At 42.7% G+C, this 18,327-nt stretch overlaps 1 protein-coding gene across 1 annotated transcript in view; it reads left to right on the top strand.

Moving 5' to 3' along the window:
• Positions 1-18,327, top strand: part of CCDC7 (coiled-coil domain containing 7) — a 281,228-nt gene that overhangs the window by 14,300 nt on the left and 248,601 nt on the right. The window contains exons 6-9 of the mRNA XM_050939018.1: positions 694-854; positions 3,663-3,727; positions 4,891-4,962; positions 7,266-7,341. Coding sequence (XP_050794975.1) covers positions 694-854; positions 3,663-3,727; positions 4,891-4,962; positions 7,266-7,341 — 374 coding nt within the window. The remainder of the gene's footprint in view (positions 1-693; positions 855-3,662; positions 3,728-4,890; positions 4,963-7,265; positions 7,342-18,327) is intronic.

Genomic DNA, 18,327 nt, shown 5'->3' with positions numbered 1-18,327 from the left:
GATAAGAAAGAACTAGGATATAGTGAGAGTTTTAATCAAACACCTCCCTAGCTCGCATATATAAATACATTATAGTTAAGATTGAGACTCTGCTGGTATGGTCAGAAATTGTGACTTTCCTCCTAAAAAACAATCAGCAAAACAAACAAAGAATCACACCACCAAAAACAATTGCTCAGGGCTATCCTTGGTAATGTAGTTTGTTAGAGAAAGTGCTTTATTACATTTTGAATAACTTTATATTAAAATCTTTTAGAATCCTTTTTCACAGGACAGCTTTTTGAAAATTTCTAGAGTACATTAGCACTTTGAACTCCTTATAATTCTTGCTTCCCTCGTATGATCTATAATATATAGCAAGATGTGCAATAATATTAAAAATACTCAGTTGACATGGCTAGTTCATTATATTTTTTGTTGAAAATAATCAGAATACAGAGTCAGCCATCCATTTTGAGCATCTGTGGTGTGTGAACAGACCATTGACAATCAGTTGCAAAAAGCAAACAAACTGCCAACACTATTTCTCACTATGTAAGTTCTGTAAACAGAGACATGTAAAATGCTAGCATTCTAAAGATTTATGCTTGCTTATGGCTATGGAAAAAATATTTTGTAACAGATGCTTTTTTCTCACTGTATTGTAAATAGATCTTTAGAGACTGACTATTTCTTTGTCTAATGATATTTCAGCTAGGAGAAGATGAACTTATTCCAGATTGGCAGCTACCTTTGGCTGATAAAGACATAACAAATAACATTGCTAAATTAGTGCAACGCATCCAAAAGCTTGAAGAACTGAAAGGCCGTGTTCAAGACCTGCCCAAGTCCATCCAGATTCCTGCAGCCAAGCAGTAAGAGAACTGTAAATTAATATTAGGATTACTAAATATAGAGGAAGAGTGAAGTACAGAAGAAAACTGAGAATTTGAAAATGTTCTTTTGACCTATAATGTACAAATAAATATAGGGAAAACTGCCTATTTAAATGTTCTTCTGACCTTATTAGGGTGACCAGATGTCCTGATTTTATAGGGACAGTCCTGATTTTGGGGTCTTTTTCTTATATAGGCTCCTATAACCCCCCATCCCCATCCTGATTTTTCACACTTGCTGTCTGATCACCCTAGACCTTATGTTCCAAAGCAGAAATTGAATCATAATTTGAAGATTTAAGAGTGACAGAGTTTAAATTAAATTATATAAAAATGTGACTTTTAAACGGGTCCAGAAAATGCCCACAGCAATATGCAAGTTGCCCTACTTCTGAAAAGGAAAAATTAAGATATTATTTCTGATCTGAGGCTGGGAGATATATGAAATCAAACTGCTTCTTCACAAGGAAGGTGAAATGTTTTTAATTTATCTACACTGACTCTTCTAGCTGAGGAGTGGCACTGCATACCTCTAAAGGGGAGTCCAGTTCTGGTGAACAGAATGGAAACCTTTGAAGATGGGGCAAGGGTGGAAAATGAGGAGTTCCTTTATACTCTGTCAAGGATGGAAAAAACTGGTTTCAAGTACATTTTTTATTCAACTGTTCTGTAAATATTTGTTTTAAAGTAATGGGCTATCAGTGACTATTTGTAATTAAAAAGTGCAGCTAAGATGACCAGTGGTGTGCTGTGGTACAGCACTTCAAAGGTGCAGTCTTTCAGGTGAAATATAGTAGTTAGAGTCCTGACCACTTGTATCTGTTAAAAATACTGAGATGGGGTATACTATCCAGGAGAGGCTGGAGCGTTCCTGGGTTTCAAAGGCATGGACATCAGGCCTGGAATCAAGGGGCAAGGGTTAACCACAAAATAGTTGAATCCTGTTAGCCTCTCAGAAAGCCAGCCTGGAGCATATGAGCTTAGGGGATGGGAATAAATTATCAGGTCAGTGATTTGGTTGGGCTGAAGAAGGTCTGATTCTCACAACTGTAACACTACTCACTTCAGCATACGTTTGAAAGACGGCCTCCCCTCTGAAGAAGAAAAGGCAATGATTGTGTTAGTGTAACCCACTGGCGTGTGTGTTTCTGTCTATTTATTTTATAGGTTCCCCTCCATGTTGATCTGTAGAGGATAGGAGTTGTTATAGCCCCAGCTATAGTATGTGCGTCTGTTTAGCTCAAGCTATGACAGCTTATGCTTTTAACTCTGGATGTCCCTGTGTGTTGGCTAAGATGGTAGCCATTGCAGTAGTATTCTGTTTAAAGGATTTACTTTATCATTTCTCTGGAGAGGAAAAGGATTATATGCTTTTCGACCATTTGTAGGTTTAGTGCTCCTTTCTCTCTCTCTCATACACACACACACACACGGACACAGAGAGAGAGAGAGAGAGAGAGAGAAATAGAGACTGTTTCACCATGAAGGAGAAAATAGCTTTAGGAAGGTACAGTTTAGGTAGCAAACTCAGGTTGTTGCCTCAAATTCAGGGCCCAAGACAGGAAGACTGCAGGGTGGACTGGAATTCGCCTCTGTTCAGTACTGAAACACTGGTAGGAATCTACTCCAAGATTGATGGCATGACATAAGAAGTGGAGGAAGCGCCTTAAAAGTGTGGGGGGGGGGAGGGGAGGCACAGGTGCCTGAATTATGGCCTTGTGTCACACCACCCCTCTGAGGCCTTGTCCCCTCACTGTCCCTTCTCCTGGAGTCCCTGCCCTCATTCTGTCCATTCCCACTGAGCCCCACCCTCATGCCACCCCTTTTCCCTGAGCCCCCTTCCTTGTGCCCCCTGTTCCGCCCAAGACCTCATCCACCACTCGCTCTTCTCTGCTCTTCTCCATCCCCTCACCCCCATTGCTCACCTTTATGACTGGTAAAAAGTGGGAGGGGAATGGGGGGACATGACCCCTGTTGCTCCCTGTTCCAGCGCTCCTGCGTGACATTTTTAGTAGAATAAGACATTAACTACAGACTCCTGAATAAATGCAGTTTAGGAGTACAGGTACAGTGAACAGATTATAGTTACCCCTTGCATCTTCAATTGTATATATTGGTCTTTCCTACACTAACACTGTTGCTTGTGTATGCTGCTAGTGTTTCACCCAGAAAAGGCTGGATTTCAATATCAGGTGAAGTGTTCTATTTATATAGTGTGACCATATCATTTTGTTAAGTCTGTTGGGATCTTTATGAAAAGTACAATACATTGCATTTAATGTTACTAAATTATTAAGCCATAAAGATAAGGATTTAGGATGGAAACCTTATTAATAGTGATGCTTAAGAAGCTGTACAATGTACAGTAATGCTTACAGGCAGGTAAAGAATACAATTTTATGTATAAATTACTTTTATTTTCCTGCTTTTAAAAATATTTTAATGCAAATAACTGTGCATGTGCATTTCAATGTTATACCAATGTTTTCTTACTTTTAAGATAGCACAAAATATGTGGAATAAAACAAAGTTACATATGTGTATTTCTTGGCAATATAGATAGATTAAAAATCATTTGGGGTTGTCTTCTATTCTCATAAGACTCCCAGTGGTCTCACTGGGAATTCCACCACTGAAACAAAGGTAGAATATAGGCCTTAGAATATGGGGGACTCTCTTCATTAGATTGGAAGAATTTTGAGGTGGGTACAATTTTTAGATCTTTACTACTTGATATTATCTCTTTAAAACTAAATTTAGTCTTTGAAATACTATACATTTTGACAGGGAAAAGAAAAAACGAGCAAGCCCAGTACCATCAAGTCATAGAGATCCAAAGGCTATTTTAGAAGGTGAGAATAATATTGATTTATTTCCATATTTTGGAATGCAGAATATTTTAAGTCAACACTTTTCTATCCATGTACGGTATTAAAGAGCCATGTTGTCATGTGTTCTATTAGTATGGTATACTTACAAAAGAATTATTTTAGAAATAGTTCAAAATAGTTTTAAAAGTTCTACAATTTTGAGTGGTATTGTTTTTTCAATTTAATCTGTAAAGCCAAGCTGCACTAATTACTATGAAAACACTTCACTGGCCTCAGAGAAAGAGAGGAACATGACATAATATAGTTTTTCTATAAATCACAACACTGTGATATACTTTAAAACCATATACTTCCAGGACTGGAAGAATACCTCTTTTACTTCCCAAAAGGAGGACTTTCTGGCTTTTTCTAGCTTTAATGGTTCACACGTTTATACCTTAAACCTGTCAATGACTTAGGACTGAATATTGTCCATCTAGGGAAATGTGATTTTCGGGGAAAGAGCGAATATACAAAGTCAGTGTATTCAAGCTTACCTTTTCCTGAGGTTTGGCTTCACTGGTAGTTGAAACAGCAACAATATAGCATGAATCTCAACTTAAATTTCTATCCAAGATTAGTTATTGCATGCAGAGACCTCTAATAAGAGACTTCTCTGCTGCAAACCTTAATTCCTTCTGAGAAGAAGGTGAATCCTACCTCACCTATATTTTGATGGAGTTAATGAGTTGCTCCTCCCACAACAAGTAAAAGCAGAATTTACTCAGCAGATTGATGCAGAATTCTAACTCCTGCTAATAAGGTGGGTAAATAGAAGAACCCCACCACCCTTTTGCAAATAACATTACCACAATTTTGCTTTCACTTGTGAATTGGTGATATAAGTTAGATTATTTTAAAAGATTTCTAAGAAAGGGTATCCAAGTGTTAATATTGCATAAAATGGCTTTTTTTTTTACTGACAAGCACTACAATAATGTAAACATTACTCTATTAGGGGGGAGGGATAGCTCAGTGGTTTGAGCATTGGCCTCCTAAACCTAGGATTGAGAGTCTAATCCTTGAGGCGGTCATTTAGGGATCTGTGGCAAAAATTGGGGATTGGTCCTGCTTTGAGCAGGGGGTTGGACTAGATGACCTCCTGAGGTCCCTTCCAACCCTGATATTCTGTGATTCTGTTCCAGATCTTGTAATGAAACATGCAACTGAGGATGTAGTCAGCATGACACATGCTCTTGAAGATGACCTGACACCACGTAAGTTGTTAAGACTGCTAAAGATTTGCTAAAATATAAAATGTCAGTCAAAATATTTTAGATTTTTTTTTTACCCTGTAATGAGTTGTATCACCCTATTCAGACCCAAGGGGACTGGGAAGTGCCCAAAGATCACATCTGTGGGATTTTTATCTGAGAAAGAAAGGGTTGATAATACTGAGAAATGGCTGAATCTGGTTAGTCTGACTGTAGCTTACTTGAGGTGGTGTAAATCTGCTGGTAGGCTGCTTGGAGTGTGGAAGCAGTCTTGTGTGCCTGGATTATGGGAAGGCTTGTTATACCCCGGCCAGCAAACCTTCTAAAGCTATTTTTTGTTTTCTGGTGGGATTTTGTTTGCTGTTCTAACCTTAAACGGTTTTAAAGACACACTTGAAGGGAAAAGTGTTTGTGTTTGGGTGTCTTTGTTGTTGTCAATCTGTTAAAAGGAATACTTTTCACTCTTAGTGGATGGAAGATTTGCAGAGGCGGGTTTGGTCTCTGCTCTATTTGATCTGGGAACCACTCTTTAAATTATGATGATCCCAGAGGTTTTGGGGGAGAAAAAGGTGGACTTGAAAGGCAGAAGTGGGTTTGGTTGTCACATCCTGATTGCTGTTTTCATTCAGACTCAAGAGAGAACCTCCCAGGTTGAGGAAGGGTGGCAACTCTCCTGTCCTCTTGACCACTAGGAGGCATCTCTTTGACATATCCACACTTCTGTACACTAGCCCCTTTGAAATGAAATCTGATCTTCATACCAAAAATGATTTTTTCCCATCAGATGCAAAGTTTTATTAATGTAGGGCCACTAGTAATGATTATGAGGCTTTTTAAGGAAAGATAATAGATGTAGCAAATACATTTAAGGAAGAAAAATGAAGTCGAATTTTCTTCAATGTTGATAGCTTCCTTTAAAAGTTCTTGCGTAATCCTTCTGCCCCTCTGAGTTGGCAGCAATAGGGGCCGGGTTGGGTATCTAGGGGTTCTGTTTCAATAACACAATACAAAACCAGCTCGAGCCCCCACCCAGTGACCTGGGACAATTACATACTACCCCCCGGGTGCCTCTAAGAGGCGATACTACCCCTCTCGCAAAGCACAGAGTCTGAGAGTAGCAAAATCCTTTTAATAAAGGAGAGAAACAATGGAGCATTATGTTGGGGAAACACCACAAACAGGATTCATAACACAAACCATGAGCAAAAACCCACCCCCAAGTAAGTTGGCAGTATCCTTTTCCCCTCAGGGTCTTAAGTCCAACAACCCGAAAGATCACCCCAAAGTCCCACACCCCAAAAGTCTCTGTTCCTGGTCAGTGCAGTCCCAAAAGCTTATCTGCAGAGTTTTACTCCCCAGCCTGGGTGGAAATGGGGTGGGGGGAAGGGGCTCATGGAGTGTTAAGGGACACCTTATGTTTTCTGAGGCCAACTGTCCCGCCTCTCCGTGGGGTTCTGCTGCAGCCTTCACCACGAGCCACTCCACTCCACCAGCCGTCTCGTGAGCTGCTCCAGCCATGACATGAACTGCTCCACTCTGCCCTGCTTCACTCCACTCGCAGTCCCATGGGCCGCTTCAACCATCCCGCAAACTGCTCAGCTCCACTCCACTTCACTCGCCGTCCCATGGGCCACTCCAGCTGTCTCACAAACTGCTCCACTCTGGCAGCTGCTTAGCAATATATATCTTTAGGCTCCCCAACTAGTTAACACAGCACTAAGTGATCTCAGCTCTTAGTAATTTCAGCTTATACTAGGGGAGCCACAGTGCTGGTGCACCATTGGCCCAAAGTGAATTCAGCACAGCAACCTGTAACTAGATTCTTAATAGAATCAAAATTAGCTTTGCTATTCAACAGTGGAGAGAGAAGGCAGTGCAATTAGTGTTTCAGACCCTCAAAAGGGGTCAATACAATCAGGTACACATACCTGTCCTTAGCCTTTCTTAATTCACTAGGTTTTGGAACCCATGTCCCTTTTCTAGCGAGTGTTACTTAGTTGATGGTGAGTCTCTCTGTCATAAAACAGTTCCACTGGCCTTGATTCACATAATCAGGGTAACAACACTTTATTCTTCCTGCCCCGATAACAGAGAAACTGGGGATCCCACAGCAGCCAAAGTGACCATTTGGGCAACTGTGGGCTCATGCTAGATGGGGTGGGTGTTCTTATGCAAACAAGCCCAGCCCCTGAAGTTCTTTTCCAAAACTTGCCACAATTCACCACCAGATGTCAGGGTAGAGCTCATCCTGATTCTGCTTACAGTTGTATAGCAAATAAATGTTTGACAAGTTTTTTTTTCTACAGAAACAATTGAAACGATGAGCACTCGCATACTAGACATAATGAAAGTATTTGAAAGACAAACAAATAAATTACAACGGTAAGAAGTTTTTCTAACAGATAAATATATTTATGTACATGGCATCTGTGTATAGAGATACAGGGCACTGTATTGACTCATAAAATGATAATCTGAGGCCAAGAAATAAAACCTATTTAAATTGAAAGCCCTACAGTATTCATAAGCAATTACTTGCTACAATTATGTTGAGTAGTATCAATAGTTGATAATGTCTGAAATTTTTCACATTGTTCCTGGTTTCATTGCCTAGTCTGTCAAATGTTGCTTTTGCTTTCAGGAACTACAGAAATTTAATCTTTCAAACTATATTATCTTGCACCTTTTTCAGATACAAGATGAGGAATTTTATCAGGGCTATTTTATGTATGGTGGTAATCTTCAGCAATTCCAAAAAGAATGGATTGGATCCATGGTGTTTTCCCTAGTTCATATGAAGAATTAATTAGAACTGGCTGAAAAAAGAATTCTTCTAGTGATAGTACATGCCCATTCCACTGTAGGTGTGTGCATCCCTCATGCACAATTGTCAGAGATTTTTCCCTGAGCAGTACCCATCAAGGTGGTGTGAGTGCCCTCTGCTACCTTGTGCCACTGCATGCAGGTATAAAGGGTGGATCTGCCCTTCCTTTCTACCACCAGTTGTTCTTGTTGTGTTAGTTTTAGGCTAATTTAGAGTTTTTGTACATAGTTTAAATATAAAAGTATTTATTAGCATGGATTCACTGGTTCCTGTTTAGTACTGGTACTGTCTTCATACCTCATTCTCTGGGCTTCAAGTCCTGTCACTCATGCCAGCTGTCTTAAGTGTCTAGGGAAGGTGCATTCGAGTGAGTGTAGTGCAGGGGCAGGCATCTCTCTTCCTCTGGATTGGAGGGAGCCCACACCACCTCACTTTGTCATTGTGGTCACTGCCTAACATCAGGGGAATTAGCAGGCTGGGTGTTAGTGGCCTGACCCTCTCGGCAGGTCAAAGCACTAAACAGTCTATGGGCTCTGACCCTCAGGCAGGGCAGAGCTAACAAGCAGTCTGTGGGCTGCGGCCCCCTGACAGAGACCACTGCAAACAAGCAGTCTATAGGCTTTGGCTCTCGGGCAGGGGCAGAGCAAATAAGCACACTATGGGCTCTGGTCCCCACTACTCCACCGGGTCCCTGGCCAGGGCCCTAACAGTGTTGGAGTGTTCTGTCAGCGGGGATCCAGCTGCAACGCACTGACCTGGATTCAGGCAACCACCCAACCAGACTACAGTATAGTCTCCCTGGGCCACTTCCTACCACTCCATTGTTTGATACCTTGGCTCCGTGGATGTCCTCTGTCTCACCAGGGTATACTGCCAACAGCAGTCCCAGCAGCTCCCCTGCAGACTCGGTCTCTTTTGGGGTCAGGGCACTGCTTGAGCTTGGCAGCAGTCAGAGGCCTGCTGCAAACAAAGTACTTCTGCCTTTTTCCCTGGCTGGGCTCCAACTGAGCTGGAAGCTCTGCCTATTGTATTTTCTCTCCCACCTCTCAACTTTTGGTGAGTGAGGTGAACCCAGCCTGACTCCATCCACCTAGGCACAGAGAATGGTTCCTTCCTTTCTGGCTCAGAGGGAGGCCATACAACCTCACTACAGTGACAAATGTCACATTTTTAGGGGATTCAAACCCTGCTCAAAGAAAGATAGGGGAGCCAGACTCAAGTATCGGCTCATAGAGTCTGTGCCTCGTCTACCATCACAGCCTTTTCTGCTCAGAATGAATACTCAGAATGAATAGAAGTGCTCCCATTGATCTGACTGAGTTGAAGGACAGATCTTTATTATTAGTACTGTAGAAGAGGCAATGTAAGTCCTCTAAAGACTTGATACTGGGGTCTTCATAATCTTCAGTGAACACACTGAATAGAGACAAGGACATGGAGGTCTTTTAAAACCAATCCCTGAAATACTGACGCAGATTTTGGTACCACAGAACTAGGAGCCTTCTCTGATGCTTTCTATGCCAGAGGCTTATGAGGCAGCTTGGGAATTGTTGAACTTGTTGGTACCAATTTCCCCAGCTATTCAGGACTCCTGCCTGGTTACTAGGGTCTGGTGTACATGATTCAATAGTTCGGGCTCCAGACCTGACAAACTGTTTGGTGCTGGAGGCTGCTACAGTTAGAATCCTCTTGAGAGGTGCACTGTCTAGAGAGAAGCCAGAAATGATCTTGCTGGTACCTCCAGCTCCAGGCTGAGAACCTCCCCGGTACCAACGGATCAGCTCCCCCTTGGTCTGAGAAAGTGGACTCTTCATCAGACTCTGAAGTCAGCTGTTACGTGTCTCGGACCGGATATGTTCAGCAGCCCCAGTGTGGTGCCTGTCCACCATGGTATTCCTCAGCATTCTAAAGATCAATGGCCTGACGTAACTGGGGCCCATCTCCATATCTGTGGCCCTTTTGGAACCCTTGGGGCTACCCTCTACAGTCTAAAGCATCTCTGCTCCCTTTCCACCCTACTACATCAGCTAGGCCAGGGGTTGGCAACCTTTCAGAAGTGATGTGCCGAGTCTTCATTTATTCACTCTGATTTAAGGTTTCGCGTGCCAGTAATACATTTTAACATTTTTAGAAGGTCTCTTTCTCTAAGTCTATAATATATAACTAAACTATTGTTGTATGTAAAGTAAATAAGGTTTTTAAAACGTTTAAGAAGCTTCATTTAAAATTAAATTAAAATGCAGACCCCACTGACCAGTGGCCAGGACCCAGGCAGTGGGAGTGCCACTGAAAATCAGCTTGTGTGCCGCCTTTGGCACCGGTGCCATAGGTTGCCTGAGCTAGGCATTGGGAGCATCTACAACAGGGTCAACATCTACCCACCACGAGACTGGTACCATGCACAGGGAACTTCATGCTCTGGATTCGCTTGTGGAGGAGCTGGATGAGATTCTATCTCAACAACCCTTAGTCTCCTCTTCTTCATTTCATGATGAGGCAGCGATAAGAGGCTGTTTCTCCTGCTCATGAGGATTGTAAAGTTTATCATAACTGTGACAGGTTGGATCACAGAAACCTCTTTGGGACTGCCACCTGATGTGCTGGGACTACCTCAGAGCCAGTTTTCGCTACCAGCTTGGGACATCAGTACCTTGTCTTGTTTGAGCCACACATGCTTGCCTACTGCAATCTCAGATCCAAATCTGAACCACATCCCCCACAAGCTGGAGGCTTAACTGAAAACAGCTTAAGAAATGCTCCTGTCTACAACACCCAGACATCCAGTTCCGAAGGGGATCCAAACCCCAAATAAATCTGTTTTACTCTGTATAAAGCTTATACAGGGTAAACTCATAAATTGTTTGCCCTCTATAACGCTGATAGAGAGAGATGCACAGCTGTTTGCTCCCCCAGGAATTAATACTTACTCTGGGTTAATTAATAAGTAAAAAGTGATTTTATTAAATATAAAAAGTAAGATTTAAGTGGTTCCAAGTAATAACAGACAGAACAAAGTAAATTACCAAACAAAATAAAATAAAACACGCAAGTCTATAGCTAATACAGTAAGAAACTAAATGCAGGTAAATCTTACCCTCAGAGATGTTCCAATAAGTTTCTTTGACAGACTAGCCTCCTTCTCGTCTGGGTCCAGCAATCACTCACACGCCTGTAGTTACTGTCCTTTGTTCCAGTTTCTTTCAGGCATCCTTTGGGGTGGAGAGGCTATCTCTTGAACCAGCTGAAGACAAAATGGAGGGATTTCCCAGGGCTTTATATAGTCTCTCTCTTGTGGGTGGAAACCCTTTGTGTTTTCCTATGCAGCATCACAGCTACAAGATGGAGTTTTGGATTCACATGGGCAAGTCACATGTCCATGCGCGACTCAGTTCTTTACAGGCTGATGCCATGGTTCACATGTTAGCCTGTTGCCAGGAAAGCTCAGATGTGGATTGGCATCTATCAAAGTCCATTGTCAGCTTAAGTGTTTCTTGACTGGGCACTTATTGAGAATAGTCTTTTCTCAAGAAGCTGACCAAATGCTTCACTGAGGCTACTTAAAATCAAACAACGCTTCCAACCTTGATATTCTATGATATCCACAGGTACCCAACCAACTTTCCCCATGGAAATTAAATTTAGTTCTAGTAAAATTGATGGGTTTTCCCCCTTTGATCCAGTGGCAACACGTTCTCTGTTACACCTTTCTATGGCTTTTTGGGTTGCTGTTATCTCAGTCAGGAGAGTAGGGGAATTTCAGGCCTTAGTATTAGAAGCTTCTTAAATAATCTTCTTTAAAGACAAGGTTTACCTTTGACCACACCCAAAGTTCTCAACTAAGGTGGCTTCCAGTGTTCACATTAACCAAGCAGATTATGTACTGACTTTCTTTTCAAAGTCTTATTTGAGTAAAAGTGAAGAAAAGCTTCATGCTAGATGTTAGAAAGATTTAGCTTTTTACCTGGATCAGATTAGGCCATTTAGGTCTTCATCACAACAGTTTGTTGGGGTTTTGGACCGAATAAGGGCACCCAAAGGAACTCTTCTTGGATTTCCATCAGTATTTGTTTATGCTACAGATTGGCTGGAATCATACTCCCCAAGTAAGCGTTATGGCTCATTTGACCAGATCACAGGCAGCTTCCACAGCCTTTCTGGCTCATGTGCCCATTCAGGACATTTGCAAGGCAGCCAACCTAGTCATTTGATTGATATGATTACCTCTCACTGTGCCACCTCTCATCACTGTAGAGACAATGTCAGATTTGGGCAGGTGGTCCTAGAGTCTCTGTTCAAGTAGACTTCGAGCCCATGTTAGTTCAAACTGCCTGTTACTCACCAATAGTGGAATAGACATGTGCAATCACTTGAAGAAGAAGAAACGGTTACCAACCTTTTTCTGTAACTGTTGTTCTTCAAGATGTGTTGTGCATGTCCATTACATGACCCTCCCTCCTTTCCCTCTCTTATCGAAGACATTGTGATAGGAAGGAACTGAGGGGAGTTAGGGTGGCTCTGCTCTTTATACCCATGTGCAGTGGTGCGAGGCAGCAGAGGGTGCTCATGATACCCAGGCAGGTTCTGCTAAGGAAAAAATCTCCAAGAGTTGTGTGCAAGGTGTGCACACACCTACAGTGGAATGGACATGTGCCACATATCCCAAAAAACAACAGTTACAGAAAAAAGTTAATAACTTTTTCTGTCCATAGGAAATTTTAGGACTTCAAGATTTTATTTCATCCTGAATTGGGACAAAAAGTCAAAATCTCAGAATTTTTCACAAAATAGAAATATATTGAAATCTCATTTTGACATCATCAAAATGTTTTGTTTCAGTAAGGCTGAAAGTTTTCATTTCAGTTTTTATTTTGACTTTTATATTAACATTTCAATTTCGATAATTTCTCATCAAATTTTGACAAAAATGATGTACCTGCAAAACTGTTCCATCAGAATATTTTAGACCAGCTGTAGAATTAATGTCATGCAAATCCTTCTCAATTTATTGCATTTTTATTATTTATATACAGCTTACAGTTTGGTAGGAGCTGTTTAACACAGGAACACAGTCTTCATACTTGTCTGTTCTTAACAGATAATTTAGAACAATGGAAAAGTGAATGTGCAGCCACAAAAAGTGGATGAATATGTTATTTTACTTCTATGATTTTTATTTTGTACACATTTCAATCTATTGAGTTTAGTTTTAAGGTTTTCATTTATTCATTCATTAGAACTCCCATGCAGGATGTGGAGTGTAGCCTGGTCAAATCATGGAACTGTAGGTTTAATCACAGTTATAAAGTTTATTGATTATCACAGGTTCTTCAGAGGTTGGCTACAGAGAAGTTTTACTTTGGTAATGGGATTGAAGTAATTTGTACTAGAACTGTATACCCTTGATGAGGACTTTACATAAAAGCCAAATTAATATGCTTGTTATAACTAAACAGAAAAACATGGTAAACAAAGATTGCTTTGAGGAGTATTAGCATAACATACTCACATCTTAAAACTAAAAAACAGAGATAGAAGTAAGTCAGTGGAGCCATGGATCAGCTGATGCTGTTTCAGGAGCCTGATACATCCAAAATTTAGGCAACTAAACCCGATCATTTTTACTCCTCCTTTATGTAACTATTTGGATACATAACCATATTTCTTCTTTGAGTAATGTACCTAGGGGTGCTCCACTATAAGTATCCTTGTGTGCCTGCGCTGCTGATCAGAGAACTTTGGTAGCAGTGTTCATTAAGACAACATAAGTGCTATCTTTCCTTGTGCCCTGCCATCAAGCTAACCAGTGTGCAGGATTAACCCCCCTCAGTTCCTTCTCAACTGCCCCTGGCTAGAGATGGAACCATTAGATCGTTAGCTTCTTTAGCATTTCTAGTAGTTAGTTATTCTCCTCAGTCTTCGTTGTAGTTTTTTCTCTTTTTTTCCTCTTAACAAACAGACAAACAAGACTTCTGTCAGAGAACCCTTCCCCCAACAGCGTATGCCCAGTTTACTGAGCTTCAACAGGGTGCCTCTCCTGCAAAGAGATCATTGCTGTGGCAGAAAAGCACTCTTGTTGCATATGCTGCCACGGGGAAGGCCACATCCCCAGAAGCATTGTCTCTGGCAACAGCTTAGACCCAGGTCTTGAAAGGACAAGGAGTTGAGACAAGATCATCTACATGGAGGCAGGCCTCAAACCCTCTCTGGATCCACACTGAGTGTCACCTAGCAGGTGCAAGTCTTCCCTGCAGTCCTCAACATCCAGGGACTGAGGGTTAAAGAAATCAGCTGTGGACCCCTTTTTGTAAGTCATCAAAAAAAGAGAGCGGTGAATCCTCAGAGCTAGCCACAAAAGATTTTGAGCACATTCAGTATTGTCAGTACCGTCGGCATTGAGACAATCCCAGCCCAGTACTCACAAAGATCTGGAGCAGCAGGTTCCATTGTCACACCTAAGGATCTCATAGGCACAGGCACCGGGTCAACAGTACTGACAGACAAAGAAGAAGATGCTGCCAGTATGCACTATATCTTGGCACCATCATTGACGCCCCATCTGGCACCAGAGCAGTAGTGTGGGTGAGATATTCAACTCCCTCTGTACCACCAGCGGCACTGGGTTGGCAGGTGCCACCAGAATTTCAGAAGTCAAAAGACCTGAGGATATCTGACATACCAGATTCTTCTCTTCTCGGCACCGGGACCTCAGGACCGAGTCTTCTCCAGTACCCTGCCACGCACCTCCACTTTCTAGTGGGGAATCAGATAACGAGCCAGAGGAAGCTATTTCCTATTCCCTCATCATAGTCTTATGGTGCCCACTATCAAGAGGCTCCTTGGATATACACTCAGGCTGCCTCCCCATGGTATTTCCAGCCATGGGCACAACCACTGGGCTCTATTTCATCACCCCAGTGGCTGTACTGGGATTCCTGGGCTGCATATTGCCCCCATGCTTCTTGGACTTCCAGCCTCACCAGTGAGCTTCCGAGATGTTCTTCCTTGGCTATGGTATCTATAACCTTGGAACCTCCAGGGGAGATTGTTGAGTAATAGGGGGGTGGGCTTGAGGAAGAGATGACTCCGAGGACCAACATATCCTCCTCCTCCCCAGATGAAGTTGTCATACCCTTGCCACTGTCCTTAGCTGATGATTTCCAGTTTTTCCAGGACTGGCAAAGAGAGTTGCAGATACATTGCAGATACCCTTTGAAGAAGTCAGGGACACTCATCACAAACTCCTTGACATCTTACTCTCTTCCTCATCCTCTAAAACAGCTCTCCTTATTAATGAGTCTATCCTGGACCCTGCAAAACCATATAGCAGACCCCAGAATTGGTGATACCTAGTTTGTAAACAATAAAAAATATTACATTCTGGCTATGGAGATGGAATTTCTTTTGTCCTACCCTCCCCTGAACTGCATCATGATAAACTCCTGGGGCCATCAGCACCAAATGCTGTCCACCCTCCATGATAGGGATTGGAAGTGCTTGGACCTCTTCCATAGGAAAGCTTATTCCTCAGACATACTACAGTTTCAAATCACTAATTATCAAGCCTTACTGGTGAAATATGACTATGTCAACTATTTGAAACTTAACAATTTTATTGATCAGCTCCTAGAGTCACAGCACAACCAGTTCTGAACTATCATCCAGGAAGAGCAGGCAGTAGCCAAAACATTGCTACAGTCTGCCCTCAATGCAGCTGACACAGTAACCTGGTCCATCTCCATGGTGGTGGTTATGAGATGTGTGTTGTGGTTACACCTTTTGGTCTTCCCTAAAGAGGTGCAGTTTTCTCTCAAAGACCTTCCCTTTGAAGGAACTAAGCTTTTTGCGGAGAAGATGGATGCTTCTCTTCATATGCTTCAAGATTCCAGGGCCGCTCTCTGCTCATTAGGGATCTACACGCCTTCACAAAAGAGATTTAGTCCACAGCCCCAACATAAATCACATACCTCTCAATACCTGACAATGCTTCTATGAACCTGAGAGAAAGAAATCCAGGTTCCCCAGGCGGAAACCATCAGACCCACAATATTCCACATCACAATCATCCACCTCCAAACACCAATTTTGAAGTGTTGGCCAAGGTGTTGACAGACCACTCCCTTCAACTGCTACAGTTGACCAACTTATTCTACCTATTTAGTTTCCATCTTGCCATGTTCCACAGCAGTTGGGAATGCATAACATCAGACCAAGGGGTCTTGGAAATTATTTGCAATGGGTATTCCATCCACTTTACCTCCCTCCCTCCACAACACCTTTCGCCATCCCTCTTCAGTGACCCTTCTCACAAGAGTTTACTATGACAAGAAGTAGATCACTTCCTTAATTAGGAGCCATAGAACCCATACTTCAACATCTATGAGGCAAAGGTTTTTATTCTTGCTATTTCCTAATACCCAAGAGGAAGGGATGTTGTAGACCTATACTAGACATCAGATTGTTCAACAAGTCTGTCAAAGCTCAAAAATTCAAGACGGTCATTCGAGCAATGATTATTCCAGCATTGGAAGAGGAAGACTGATTTTTGGCCCTCAACTTTCAGGGAAGGTTACCTTAGGGATGAATGTTGGGTGTGGCCTGAGTGTAACCTTGTCCCAAAAGAATACTATATAGGGGGGATGTGCCATCAGATCTGCTATTTCTCCTATTCTCCTAGCCAAGGTGATTGCTACCAGGAAGGCTATTTTAACTGACAAGTATATAAGTGAACAGGTCGGCATGGATTCGAAGGAAGGTCTAGTCAGTCCTTTCAATGCTAGGTTTAGATCCCACGTAGGGGTGGGATGTTGAGGTTGTGGAAAAAGTTTTACTATATGCTTAAGGAATTGTTTTGTGGTTGGGTATGATAGCACTAAGTACTTTTCTACTTGCTGGTGGAAGGCTGCTATAGCTGGTAGGGGAACCCTGAGTGACCTGAGAGAGAGTCTCCATTTTTTTTTTTAGAGTCAGTACATAGTCTAGGATCTTTTGGAAGAGTCATGGATGTCAACTTCCTCATCCGTTGCCTTCTTCAAGAATGTCCCTATCTCAGAATTTGTAGAGCGGTGACGTGGTGTCAGTCCATATCTTCGCAAAACACGATGCGATTACTGGGGCTCCACCTCTAATGCCATCTTTGGCTCTCCAGTACTGTCATCTGTAAAAGACCTGACTCCGAAGCCCCAGCCCTCCAGCAGAGATACTGCTCAGGTGTCACCTACAGTAGAACACCCATAGGGACATTACTTGAAGAAGAAGTTACTCACTGTAATAGGTTGGAGACTCACTACTGTGGTGCCTCCCACTGGTTGCTCTGGGAAGTAGTTCTGTCCAGCTGTGGTGCACCCTCTTCAGGTGGTGCCTTACCTGTTGTCTGTTCTGCTGTGTGTCCGAGACCCGCGTTGCTCCCTGGCTTGTGGCGTCCTGTTCTGGAGACAGCCCTCCAGCTGTGCCTCTGCTCTGTTCTATCCCCTTCCGGGGGTGTCAGCAGTCCTCAGTCTGCACCTGCCCTCGTGACCAACTGCAGCCCCAAAGTCTGTATTGGGCCATGCTCCTCCACGGCCAGGTGCAGTGTAAGGGGGGAGGGTGGACCCAGGCCCACCCACTATTCTGGGTCCTGACCCTCTACTGCTCATGCTCCCTGGGCCACTTCCTTTTGGCCCTTGCACCTTCTTAGCCCTTTCTTTTAGGGGTCTCAGACTGGCAGGTATCAGGCTGGAGCTTTTCCTTTGCTTCCCCTGCCCAGCACTGCTCTATTTAAGGTGCTATCCCTGGGAGCCAGTCCTCTTCCCTTGCTTGTCAGGGAGAGACCCTTGTCTCTTCTGCTTTGCAGCCTTTATATAGGGCCAGCCTGGCCCTCATTAGTTGCTTCTAAGCCTTCTCTGATTGGCTGGGTTCTCACTGCTATTAACCCTTTGTCTGCCAAAGTGGGGCAACTGCCCCACTACACTCACCTTGTGCACTAATGATAGTTCTTCAACATGTGTGTCCCTGTAAGTGCTCCACAATTCACCTTCCTCCCCTGTACTTCAGAATTCTTGTCAATGGCTCTGCGGTAGAAAAGGAACTGAAGTGGGTTAGTCTGCATGCGCTGCTTAGCTTTGTGGGGGACACAAGGAGCGACAGCACATATGTGGACCTAATGGACGCTGCTACCAAAGTTCTCTGATCAGCAGTGCAGGGATGTAAGCACACCTAGAGTGGATCACGCATAGGGACACAATCTCAAAGAACCAACGTTACTGCACAAGATAAATAACTTCTTGTCCATTATCCATGACCAGAATAAGATTTGTACCTGCTCATTATCAATATGTGGAAATTCTGGATGTCCATAACTTTGCTTCTGATCATGACCGAAGCAATTTGCATCAATCAGTTTCTTAATCAATCTTATAAGTCAATTTAGTCTAATTGCTAAGTTACAATATTGCTGAAGTCCCCCTTATTTCCTAATTACTTCTGTAATTATGTAGTGTACCTGTTCTTCTGCAGTCAAGTGTCTGACTCTCAGCTTGAGAGTGCTGGGTTAATTCCTTGGACCTTTT

This window comes from Gopherus flavomarginatus, chromosome 2, assembly GCF_025201925.1.
Source record: "Gopherus flavomarginatus isolate rGopFla2 chromosome 2, rGopFla2.mat.asm, whole genome shotgun sequence".
In the NCBI taxonomy this organism is placed as follows: domain Eukaryota; kingdom Metazoa; phylum Chordata; order Testudines; family Testudinidae; genus Gopherus; species Gopherus flavomarginatus.
This window is presented reverse-complemented; position numbering and strand designations above follow the sequence as displayed.